The following is a 13,412-nucleotide window of genomic DNA, read 5'->3' as shown; positions in this document are numbered from 1 at the left end:
AACATACAAACTCAAATGGAGTTCTACTTTTGTGGATTAAGTATATCAAAAATGTATCTACTGTATAACTGTGACTTGAAGAACCTACATGATAGAGAGTGCAAAGCTGAGGCTATGTTTTGCCGTTATCAATAGAATGGTGTCAGAGGTTGAGCTTTCTGTGTACATTTAATATAGTGTATTTTTAAGTGGACGTTTTTCCCCAATAGCGCCAATAAAATGGGGGGAAAGGATTCACCTACATTTTGGGTTTTCCAGTTAGGATAGGCCATCAATATAAGATTGATATTGGATCAGTAGGGGCAGCATCCTTTTTTGAAGTTTACGCTGCTGCATACTGCACAGCAATGTACTATGAGTAGCGACTTTGCCTGGTATTGCCACTCAGTCCAATTCACTCAAATGGGACAAACCTGTAGTGAATTGTAACACCAGAAACTGTGACTATTAAAAGTATGGAGCTGTTCGGAATAGAAAATGAAGGGGCTTTCTAGAGTGCCAAGACCCCTTCAAAAAGCTGATCAGTGGGGTTGCCAAGAGTCAGAACCCCACTGATCTAATATTAATGGCCTATACTGAGGGGTCTAAAAAAAAACTTTACATTTTTTTTAAAGTCAACTACATTGCTTTGAGCTGTGTAAATAAACTTTTAATATATAAACCCAAATTAAGATACAAATGTGTATTTTTTTTATCACATAGGGAACACTACAAAAGTTTGTGGATGACCTTTTTGAAACATTGTTCAGTACAGTGCACCGGGGGAGTGCCCTACCTCTTGCTATTAAGTACATGTTTGACTTCTTGGATGAACAGGCAGACAGGCACAGTATCTACGATACAGATGTCCGGCACACATGGAAAAGTAACTGGTGAGTTGATTGAGGGGGCAATAGATTGGTTGTGATTAAGAATTATAGTAAGTCAGAATGTTAAAATAAAGCAATACATGAAAATGGGGGATGAACAGATCATATAAGGCTTTAATCATCCCTTATCTCTTCTTCACAGTCTACCGCTTCGGTTTTGGGTGAATGTCATTAAGAATCCTCAGTTCGTGTTTGACATCCATAAAGGCAGTATCACAGATGCCTGCTTGTCTGTTGTGGCTCAGACCTTTATGGATTCTTGTTCAACCTCAGAGCACCGTCTTGGAAAAGATTCTCCCAGCAACAAGCTGCTCTATGCCAAGGACATCCCCAACTACAAGAACTGGGTAGAGAGGTTAGTGTACAGAATCAGTGCTAGTAACCTATGTATGTCATGCACTGGGTGCAGTCATATTTCCAGTTGATTGGAAATGTGAATTTTAGAGTGAAAGTGGAGAATTGGGAAGGGACTTGCCGAATAAAGGTTCTAGTTGTAAGCATAGAAACGGGTTTAAAGAGGCTTTCCGAGATTTTTTAACTGATGACGGGCCATCTGGATAGGTCATCAGTATCTGACCGGTGGGGGTCCAACATCCGGCCCCTGCCAATCAGCTGTTGATCAGCACTAGTGCCGCAGCCTTCTCCCAGCCGATGAACGTGACATCACATGGCCTAGGAGCAGCTAAAAGGGACTAAGCTGCGATACCAAGCACAGCCGCTATACAATGTATAGTGCTGTGTTTGGTGAGCTGAGAGAAGGCCACGACGCTACTGTGAGCACCGGTGCCTTCTGAAACAGCTGATCCAGAGGATAGGTCATTAGTTACAAAATCTCAGAAAACCTCTTTGGCTGATTTTTAACTTTTTTAACTTTTTAAAAGTAATTATAAATTGAAAATCTAATTTTGAAAAGAGGTTAATATGTCATAATCAGAATGAACTATCATAACGGTTATTCTATAAATGGTATCCCTCTGTGTTTTACAGATATTATGCTGACATTGCAAAGCTCCCAGCCATCAGCGACCAGGACATGAACGCTTACCTCGCAGAGCAATCTCGTATGCATGCATCAGAATTTAATATGCTAAGTGCACTCAACGAGATATACTCATATGTCAGTAAATACAGTGTGGAGGTAAGGAGTGACAAAATGTACAGGGAAATGGGAAGGTCAAGCTAAGTAATATGTTTCAGTGTATGAACACTAACTGGAAACCTTAACCTGAAGATATCTAATTTTTTTATATATATACATGGGAGAGTTTCACTTTCTTAAAGGTTTTTGCCAAATTCCAAAGATATTCCCAGAGGTTAAGGGATAACTATCTGATTTATAGTCTGATTGCTGGGACCCCCACCAAATTATGATAAAGGGATTTCAAGCACACACCCACCTTGAAATGATTGACTGCTGGGACTCCATTCATTCTCTATGGGACTGATGGAAATACAGTAGATGAGTACACTGATTGGCACTCCCACAGAGATGAATGGAGCAGCAACAGAGATCATACACTCCCATCGATCAGATATTATTGCCCAGCCTGAGATATCTTTAGAGCTTGGCACAACTTGGTTAAGGCTGAAATCACAGTGTTTGGTGCAGTTTTTGAACAAAAAAGGAGAGGATTCAAATGGAATGGTAAAAAAAACCTGATAATTCTCCTGTTTGGATCCACTTCTGGCTTGTGTGTGTAATAAATACCATGAATTTCGGACATTTTTCATTACATTTTCTGTGTTTTTTTTATCTATTTGTTACATTTGCAACATGAAAAGGCCTGTGGGGAAAAACAGCCAAAAAAACACCATAAGGCCTATTGCACACGACCGTATGGCTTTTTCAGTGCTTTGCGGTCCGTTTTTCACGGATCCGTTGTTACGTTTTTTGTTTCCGTTATGCTTCCGTTTCTGTTCCGTTTTTCCGTTCCGTTTTTCCGTATGGCATATACAGTATACAGTAATTACATAGATAAAATTGGGCTGGGCATAACATTTTCAATAGATGGTTCAGCAAAAAACGGAACGGAAACGGAAGACATACGGATGCATTTCCGTATGCGTCCCGTTTTTTTTGCGGACCCATTGACTTGAATGGAGTCACGGAACGTGATTTGCGGGCAATAATAGGACATGTTCTATGTTAAAACGGAACGGAAATACGGAAACGTATTTTTTTGTACATTCCGTTTTTTTTGCGGAACCATTGAAATGAATGGTTCCGTATACGGACCGTATACGGAACGCAAAAAACGGCCAGTAAACGGGGAAAAAAAACGGCCGTGTGCAGGAGGCCTAACTAGTGTATGCTGTGTTTTTAAAAAAAATGCTACAGATTTAAAAAAAATGCATCAAAAGACTTTGGCACAGTCAGTTTTATAATTCATCATAGACTTTCATCTAACATCTGGCCGCAGCTTTTTGTGAAGAAAAAACCACAAAAGCATGGCATTTTCCCTAAAATCGCTGTTTGTGACCCTCGCAGTAATCTGAATGTTTAAATTGTACAAGCAAAAAAGCATCAGAAGTAAATGAAAGATAAATCCATACTTGGTGGCAAAGTTATTATGATTTAGGGGGTAATTTATAACCAGATATATGCCACTTTTGTGTCATATATCTGGCGCAGGTTCTGTCACATGCCATGGTGCTGCAGATTCTGCAAGTTCTTCCCCATTCACGCCAGGTCATAAAAAAAGTGGGAGTGGTGGGGAAGGGGAACAGTCTCATTTACTGTTTTCTACCATTTCACCTGTTTTAGGCGTAGAAAATGGTCTAAATGTAAGACAGCTAGGAAGCTGTCTTACATTCAGAACTGGCGCTGAATGTGCCGAAGTTATGTAGAGGCTTGCGCCAAATTGATATGTTATACAGACAATATATTCAACGGTTTTACATGACCGTATGGTGATCAAAGTAAATTCGTTAGAACTAAACTTCTATGTGTTATGTTCACAATATAGTAGCTTGTGGCCATATTAGAACAATATGATTCTAGTCTTAGGGCTCATTCACATCTACGATGAGCTTTCTGTTCTTCTGATTCATGAGAAGTACAGAAACATGAAAAATTATTTTGTTTGAATGGGTATCAGTTGTGCTCAGTTAAGGGTACTTTCACACTAGCATTTTTCTTTTCCGGTGTTGAGTTCCATCCTCAGGGCTCAATACCGGAAAAATAACTGATCAGTTTTATCCTAATGCATTCTGAATGGAGAGCATTCCGTTCAGGATGCATCAGTTCAGTCCCTCTTACGTTTTCTGCATGCGCAGACCTTTAAAAATGAAAAAAAAATAAACACTGGATCCGTTTTTCCGGATGACACCGGAGAGACGGATTCGGTATTTCAATGCATTTGTCAGACGGATCCGTCTGACAAATACCATCCGTTTGCGTCCGGAACTGCCTGACGGAATCCTCTGCCGCAAGTGTGAAAGTACCCTAAGATGTATTTACATCTCCGACAAGATGACCCGGCGGCCTGATTTGGTAATGCTTCAGTCTGCCGAACCAAAAACCAATGCATGCAGCAGTTGTTGTCCAGCAGAAACCCAGCATTTATATTTATAGATCCGGCAATGATCCGTAGAATCCGGCAATGCCAGATCCGGTGAACTCATCAGAGATGTGAACCTGGCCTTAGCATCCGTCAAAAGCACAGAAAATGTTTTAAAGGCCATCTGTCAGCAGTTTTGTACCTATGACACTGGCTGACCTGTTACATGTGTACTTGGTGGCTGAAGACATCTGTGTTGGCCCCATGTTCATATGTGCCCGCATTGCTGAGAATAATGCTGTTTTAATATTTGGAGGAGCAACAGGGGCAATGTTGTTACACCTAGAGGCTCCGCTTTCTCTGCAACTGCTGTTTGGTTTGCATCAGTTTGTATCGGTTCCATCAGACATCAGTAAGGCTACATTCACATCTGAGTTTTTTTATTCAGGTTGTGACATCCGGCAGAGGATCTCAGATCTGGCACCCATTGACTTACAATGATTTTCATACCAGATCCGGTTTGTTCAGTTTTGATTTAATACAACCGGATCTAGCCGAAACAGATGCATCTGGATGTATTAAATAGCACGGATCCGTTTAATTCTCTGCCAGATCTCAAAAACGGAATTAACAACACAGATGTAAAAGTAGCCTAAGATGGATCCATTATTTTTCATTTTCCTGTATTTCTGATGAATGAGAAGAATGGAAAGCTCAATGCAGATGTGAACTGAGCATTAGGGCTCATGCACACGACCGTGCTATGTTTTGCGGTCTGCAAATTGCGGATCCGCAAAACACGGATGCCTTCCATTTGCGTTCCAAAAACAAACTGTGATCAGGTACAGTAATTGCTTTTGAACTGTGAATATAACCTTTGATATCTACTCTTTTACAGCTTATTACAGCCTTGGAACAGGATGAACAGGGGCGTCGACACCGCTTAGCCTACAAAGTGGAGCAGTTGATAGCGGCCATGAGTTTTGACAGCTGAATTTCAATGCAGCTCTTTAACCATGGGAAGGGGGCAGGGTCCTGACAAAGACTCCCCAGACAAAGAGCTGCAGGATTCCCTGGACATTCCTTCCAACTGTGAAAATCTGACATCAGAGGGTCTTACAGTTGATCGTCTCACAGAATGAGGAGAGCAGCCAACGCTGCTCCATATTCATCATTCCTTCTGAGGCCCTGGAGTGGTCGCTGAAGTTTCCACAAGCCCGGCAGGCTGCTGATTGCATGTTGTATGTAAATTAAGAGAAGACTCAACTGCTCTGTTTGTTGGTTTGGTTGTTTGTTTAGGTTGTTTTCTCTTCAAAAGACTCCTATTTTTATTATTATTTATTGCTTTTTTGGGATGGGTGTAAAATGGGGGGAGAGTACATTATTTTTCATCCCTAAAAAGACACAAATTGAATTTTTCATAGATTTAAATTCTTAAGCGGCCACACTTGGCATATTTTGCACTGGTTCAAGGGATGACTTTCAAGATTTGGAAGACTGTGGATTTTTGAAACATGTATCCACTACCAGCTGATCTACCAGAGGACTTGCACCCCATGGCCTGTCTACTTAGGAACTGTACTTAAGGCCACTCACTCCAAATTCACCAGCTAATCCAATTGTGAATTTCTCATAGCAAGAGGCATGTGTCCATTAACCAAGTGGAATGACCCTTTAATGTTGTTATGAATCATTCTGTACCAAGTTTCATTGCTTTTTGTGTGAAAACCATTGCCTACAGCTTTTCACATAGGGACCTTGAAATCCATTGAAACAGAATAATCTGACCCTAAGGCCTCATGCACACGACCATTTGTGTTTTTTGCGGTCCGCAAAAAACGGAATCTTCAAAAAATACGGACAACGTAATACGGACAATAATAGGACATGTTCTATTTTTTTGCGGAACGGAAATACGGACAAACGGAATGCACATGGAGTTCCTTTCATTTTTCTTGCGGACCCATTGAAACGAATGGTTCCGCATATGGTCCGCAAAAAAAAACAGAACAGACACAGAAAAAAAATACGTTTGTGTGCATGAGGCCTTAGCAGTATGGTAAAAATGTGTCACAACCGTACAAATCATCAGAAAGCACTACCAAATCTAGTACATTAAAACTAGTATCGAGTATTACACCAGTCAACAGCCTCCAAAACTATAAATGATAGTAAACCTCGTAGCTAACCCACTCACATTGCTTACTGTCTGTGAATAGAAAAGCAGTACTCCAGGGCTAATACAGAATCATCTACTATGCCATTGTACACATGTTGAATTTGTACAGAAGCCTGCACATTGTACAACTATCTTTATTCATCTACTAAAAGCGTAAATTTTTTGGGGTGGAATAGTAACATGCTGCTTAATTCTTAACATTCAATTCACACTTGTGTTAGTTCTCTTTCGGTCTGGCTTCAGTTATTTGATTGACGGTCAGAATAGTGTAGTATGCTGCAGTATTGTATCCAGTAAAAAAAAAACCTGACTGATCCATTACACCACTAAGTCAATGGTGAAAAAAAGGTCAGCTAAACAGGTCATATCGGATCCACCACAACTCTTGTAAAAATGGAAATCACAACGCTGGTGTGAACAGATCCTAAAATAATGCTCCTCCATGTTGGTACATTCCACCCAAAAATGGTGCTTAGTAACTTTAAAATACATTACCTGTAACAGTTGTATGCATAAGGATTGTATTGAAGTGTAGGCTTTTGTATTTATGATACATATCATCAAAGAGAACGTGGTTCCAAAACTGACCAGAAAATATTTCATGATCATATCCATGACCTCTCTGACAGCTAAGAAGGCTTGACTTTTGTGCCAAACGTCCTATTTCACACAGGTTCTCAATTTCATGTACAATCACTTTACAGTAATATATATAATATATGGACTCACTTGTCATTCAAAAAAATTCCAAATAATTCATTATATGCATACTAATGCCTTTCATATTTTAACACTGAATGTCCGTCACTATGAAATTGGGGTTGGCTCATTTCATAGCATCTGTATAAGGCAAATGTGTTTTAAGATTATTACAATATTTTCCATTTATCCTAAAACTGCAGGGTGTTTGTTTCACATCGCCTTACAATTTTCTCCTGTGTTTCACAGACAGGGTTCTTCCATGTGCTAAAATCTCTTAAAACAGCCAGCAGCACAAAGCCATAAAAGTTTAGGATGTGACAAGTCCAATAACAACTGCCCTGATCTGGAAATACAATACATTTCAATGTATTCCACCTTAAATACTATTGTCTGCTTTGGAGAGCCCATAACTATTGCTACAGGCTTGGACATCACTAGAGAAGTTGGCCGGTTGGCTCCATACCAGGTTCTTCAAACAAAAAGAATATTCCAGTCAAAACTGACTGGTTTCTTATTGTGGATATTTCTATCAGTTCTTACAACCAGTGACCTCGACATGCAATGTGTGCACTTATCTGATCACAATACTATGTGACTTGTCTTTTTGGCCATAGCTTAGGTTCAGCCAGTGTGGCAAAATCCTAGTATATATGTACATTGTATTAGTGAGGCTAATCGAGATCACAAAGTGAAACAGTCAGACAGGCCTTTCTGTATTTTAAGGCATTGTGAAGAAGAACACACTAGACTCCTTGGAATTATCCATAAGTACTTCAGATACTACAGAAATCTTTCTTTTTCCCTACAGCAAACACTACATTGGTCAATGGTCACCATTCTTTCTTGAGCCTCTCTCTGCATATTTCAAGGCCTGAAGATATCTTCTCACACAGGTGAAGGTTGCATCTCTGTTGAGCTACCATCTGGATCATCTGCTAGCCAGATCACCATATGTTCAGTGTAGTCAGACACATTACCCATCAGGTCATTTCCTAATGAAAATATGTTTACAGCAGCCATTACTTGAAATAGCATTAGATATTTATTTTTTATCTTTGTGTACTACTTTTTGTTCTTGGAACACCCGTCTCTTGTAATTTGATTGGTGGTTACAGTAGATCTGCTACATTCCTTAGCTTACTAATTTGTACAGTGGTAAAGTTAGTGTTGCTTGTAAGTAGTTTCAGGGGATCATTTCGTCTTTCTTAGCAATTTCAAAAAATCATCAAAATGTTCCAAGAATTGCTTTAGCCAGCATATATTTATGTATAGGGTGCTCTTGATGTACCACTAGGAGAATGTGACTTATGACGCCCACTTTCTAATGCAGCTTGCCAACTCCACACCTGCATACCAAAGCCCCCTCAACCTTCTGTCCATCAGAACCACGTAGAGCTGGTAGACCTAGTAATGTATTGCTGGGCAGTACCTTGCTGGCCTCCTACGTATTTAAAAACTTTGTCTATATGTGATGTTTGAAAATGTTGACATGTACTTCAGCCTGTGCTAGAACCACTTTGTCTCCCGCTTTCCAGAGTGTGTTAAACCATATGCCTTCTTGCCAAACACTTATAAAAGTGCAGCAAATAGTTACTGTATTTTTAGTAGTTGAATTAAAGTTATATTGTATTGTTTATATTCAATTTTTGTCTGTATGCCGAGATATGTAGGTCAGTTCTATTGATGACATTATCTCCTTTCCCAAATTATATGCAGGTTGGAATAAAATCATTGACGAAATATGAAGGAAACACAAAATGTTCAGTAGTGCCAAAATCAGGATGGTTCATAATTCCATTGATGCTGTTTCTTCCCCTTTAATAATGCTTCACCTCATCATGTCATCTAATGAACCAAACCACCCAATCAGATTGCAGAATGTTGGGGTGCTCAGCTTTCTAGTTCCACTGCACTTCTGTATGATAATTGTGTCTTTGTTTCTCCTTGATTCTTTTTATTATGTCTGCCTCGCTTCTTCTCTGTCATTTTTACAGTTGTTGTGAAAAAAAATGTAAGAAAGTTTTAATTATTTAAAAATGTTCGGAGACAAAAAAAAGTTTTGTTATTATTTTAATATATTATTGTGTACCTATTGTAAATATGAAACACTCCTATTTTGCAAGCCAAGGACCCACTTTGTACTATTGTTATATATAAATAAAGTTTACTGGAAAAAAATTGTTATTTTAAATAGTTGAACAAAAAAAAACACTAATTAACAGCCGCTTTAAACCCTTGGTGACAAGCCAGTTTTGGGCCTTAATAACCAGGAGATTTTTTTTTCATTGTTGCCTTCCAAGAACTATAACTTTCTTCTATGTTTCTTCTATCTAGTCATATGAGGGCTTGTTTTTTGCAAGTTGTATTTTTTAATGGCACCATTTTGGGGTATACATAACACTGATTAACTGAGTTTTTACATTGGAAATTTTGCAATGTTTATTTTTCTGCAAAAATAACAAAGTAAAAGTAACAGTACAGTACATTTCAATAGAAAAGCTTTTTTTTTTTTCAATGGAAAAAAGGTGTATTTTTAACTTGGAATTTTTTTTATTTAACTCCTTGAGGACACAGCATTATTTCACCTTAAGGACCAGGCCATTTTTTGCAAATCTGACCAGTGCCACTTTAAGTGGTGATAACTTTAAAACGCTTTGACTTATCCAGGCCATTCTGAGATTGTTTTTTCGTCACATATTGTACTTCATGACACTGGTAAAATGAAGTAAAATTTTTTTTATTTTTATTACCAAATTTACCAATTTTTTTTAAAAAATGGCTAATTTCCAAGTTTCAATTTCTCTACTTCTATAATACATAGTAATACCTACAAAAATAGTTATTACTTTACATTCCCCATATGTCTACTTCATGTTTGGATCATTTTGGGAATTATATTTTATATTTTGGGGATGATACAAGGCTTAGAAGTTTGGAAGCAAATCTTGAAATCTTTCCGAAATTTTCAAAAACCCAATTTTTAGGGACCAGTTCAGGTCTGAAGTCACTTTGTGAGGCTTATATAATAGAAAACACCCAACCCCATTCTAGAAACTACACCCCTCAAGCTATTCAAAACTGATTTTACAAACGTCGTTAACCCTTTAGGTGTTCCACAAGAGTTAATGGCAAATGGAGATAAAATTTCAGAATTTCGATTTTTGGCAAATTTTCCATTTTAATCTATTTTTTCCAGTAACAAAGCAAGGGTTGACAGCCAAACAAAACTCAATATTTATTGCCCCGATTCTGTAGTTTGCAGAAACACCCCATATGTGGCCATAAACTACTGTACGGGCACACAGTAGGGCGTAGAGGGAAAGGTGCGCCATATGGTCTTTGGAAGGGCAGATTTTGCTGGACTGGTTTATTTGCACCATGTCCCATTTGAAGCCCCCCTGATGCACCCCTAGAGTAAAAACTCCATAAAAGTGACCCCATTTAAGAAACTACACCCCTCAAGGTATTTAAAACTGATTTTACGAACTTTGTTAACCCTTTAGGTGTTGCACAAGAGTTATTGGCAAATGGGGATGAAATTTGAGAATTTCATTTTTTTGCCAAATTTTCCATTTTAACCCATTTTTTCGACTAACAAAGCAAGGGTTAACAGCCAAACAAGACTATCTTTATTGCCCTGACTCTGCCATTTACAGAAACACCCCATATGTGGTCGTACACTACTGTACGGCCACACGGCGGGGTGTAGAGGGAAAGGAGTGGTTTTTGGAGGGCTTATTTTTATGGACCCTGTTAATCTGGGGGGTTAGGTCATGGGGTATCTTTATAGAGGAGATTCGTACGGACGCGGCGATACCTAATAAGTCTACTTTTTTACAATTTTTTAGGTTATATTATCCTTTTTGATACAAAACAATTTTCTTTGTATCTCTAAAGTCTAAGAGTCATTTATTTGTTTGTTTTTTAGCCGATTATCTTATGTAGGGGCTAATTTTTGGCGGGATGAGAGGACTGTTTTATTGGCACTATTTTGGGGGCTATATGACTTTTTGATCGCTTGCTATTAAACTTTTTGTTATGTAAGGTGACAAAAAAAGGTGTTTTTTTTGCACTTTTTTTTTTTTTTTGGACCGTGTGAATCTGGAGGGTTAGGTCATGGAGTATTTTTATAGAGGAGATTATTACTGATGCGGCGATACCTAATTTGTATACTTTTTTTTAAATTATTTTAGTTTTTACAATTTTTTTGGGTGTCTCAAGTCTGAGAACCAGTTTTTTTATCCGATTGTCAGTCGCTAAATTGGGATATAAATTTAGTACTCCATGGAAGTGTGGTACTCCCTGAAGCAACCGTCAATGCAGAGGCCCGAATGATCGGGGAACGTGTCGCACTGAGTAGTGGTGTCCTTCCGTATTCCCCTCCTGCGACACACTCTGCACTTTTTTTGGGTTCGTCCCTTCTTTCCAGTATGGGGGACCACACCTGGAAAGTGTTGGCCAGGGACGATCCAGGCGCCTCCAGTTCCCGAGGTACTCCGGCCTGCTATTTCCCGGTCCGAAAAGATTAGGGCCTTGAGGACTGCCTCATAGAACTGAAGGAATGTCCCGATGTTGCCAGCGCTCCGGGACAGCACAAAAGAGTTGTACAAGGCAACCTGCACCAAGTAGACCGCAACTTTTTTGTACCATGCCTGGGTTTTGCACATGGCATTATATGGCTTGAGGACTTGATCAGAGAGATCAACTACTCCCATATACTGATTGTAGTCGACGATACAATCGGGCTTGAGGACCGTTGCCGTGGTACCTCGCACAGGGACAGGGGTGATGCCGTTACCATGAATTGTGGACAGTACAAGGACATCCCTCTTGTCCTTATATCTGACCAGAAACAGGTTTTCACTGGTAAGGGCACGGGTCTCACCCCTGGGGATAGGTACCTGGAGGGGGTGGTCAGGGAGGCCGCTTTGATTTTTCCGCACGGTCCCACAAGCGGACGTGGATCTGGTGGCGAGGGATTGGAACATGGAAATACTAGTATAAAAGTTATCCACGTACAGGTGATAACCTTTATCTAGCAGTGGGTGCATAAGGTCCCACCCATGTTTCCCGCTAACACCCAGAGTGGGGGGACATTCTGGGGGTTGAATACGGGACTCTCGTACACACAAAACTTGTAAGTGTACCCTGAGGTACTCTCACAAAGTTTGTACAGCTTCACGCCATACCTCGCCCGCTTTGAGGGAACATACTGGCGGAAAATGAGTCTCCCCTTGAACGCAATGAGAGACTCATCAACCGCGACCTCCCTTCCAGGTACATAGGCCTGTACAAATTTGGCCCCAAAGTGATCGATGACCGGCCTGATTTTGTACAGGCGGTCATAGGCAGGATCACTTTGGGGGGGACATGCTGCATTATCTGAATAATGCAGGCATTTCCGGATGGCCTCAAACCGGGTACGTGTCATGGCCGTACTGTAAAGTGGGGTCTGGTAGAGGACGTCGCCACTCCAGTAATGCCTGACACTAGGTTTCTTGACTAGGCCCATGTGCAGCACAAGGCCCCAAAATGTCCTCATCTCGGCTGAACTGACCGGGGTCCAGCCACCGGGCCTAGCCAAAACGGAGCCCGGGTGTTGAGCAACAAACTGTTGGGCGTACAGTTTTGTTTGCTCCACCATAAGATTTACCAGTTGGTCACTGAAAATAAGACTAAAAAAGTCATATTCAGTAAAGCCCACTGTGGAAATCTGGATTCCTGATGGGCCTACAAACTCAGGAATCACGGGCTCAAATCGCTCTGGGGTACACCAGACAAGTTCACCGGCAGGGAACTCCGGTGGATTTAACTGGTGGGCCGGAAAACTAGTACGAGCCCCAGAGCTGCTCGTACAAGGGTGGGCCACAGGGTCCTTAGCATGGCGGTCCCCTTGCTCCGCCTGGCGGCGTCCCCTCCGCCTTGAGGGCTCATCATCATCGCTAGATGATGAGGAGGATGCAAATGACAACAGGAAAGTGGGGTCATCCTCACTAGGACTCTCGGACTCAGAGGCAAGCTGGCCATATGCCTCCTCGCCCGAGAACATCCGGCGGGCCATAGGGTAGTGTGTGTGTGTGCGTGCGTGTAAATCTTTATTCAGTGTGTGGGGGGGCACGGGTGTTCGCGTACCTATCCCTAAAACTAACAGAAAAAAAAAAA

General features: G+C 40.5%; 1 protein-coding gene across 2 annotated transcripts in view; it reads left to right on the top strand.

Annotated features, from left to right (window-relative positions):
• PLXNA2 (plexin A2) overlaps nucleotides 1-6,297 on the top strand; it is a 301,825-nt gene extending 295,528 nt beyond the window's left edge. Inside the window, exons 28-31 of one of the 2 annotated variants that reach the window (XM_040424057.1) lie at nucleotides 703-872; nucleotides 1,012-1,224; nucleotides 1,857-2,007; nucleotides 5,268-6,297. In XM_040424057.1, the coding sequence (XP_040279991.1) occupies nucleotides 703-872; nucleotides 1,012-1,224; nucleotides 1,857-2,007; nucleotides 5,268-5,363 (630 nt within the window). In that variant the 3' untranslated portion in view covers nucleotides 5,364-6,297. The remainder of the gene's footprint in view (nucleotides 1-702; nucleotides 873-1,011; nucleotides 1,225-1,856; nucleotides 2,008-5,267) is intronic. The other variant, XM_040424056.1, reaches the window with a different exon arrangement.
• The last annotated feature ends 7,115 nt before the right edge of the window (nucleotides 6,298-13,412 follow it).

This window comes from Bufo bufo, chromosome 3 (genome assembly GCF_905171765.1).
Source record: "Bufo bufo chromosome 3, aBufBuf1.1, whole genome shotgun sequence".
In the NCBI taxonomy this organism is placed as follows: domain Eukaryota; kingdom Metazoa; phylum Chordata; class Amphibia; order Anura; family Bufonidae; genus Bufo; species Bufo bufo.
Note: the sequence above shows the minus strand (reverse complement) of the source record. Positions and strands in the feature narration are given on the sequence as shown.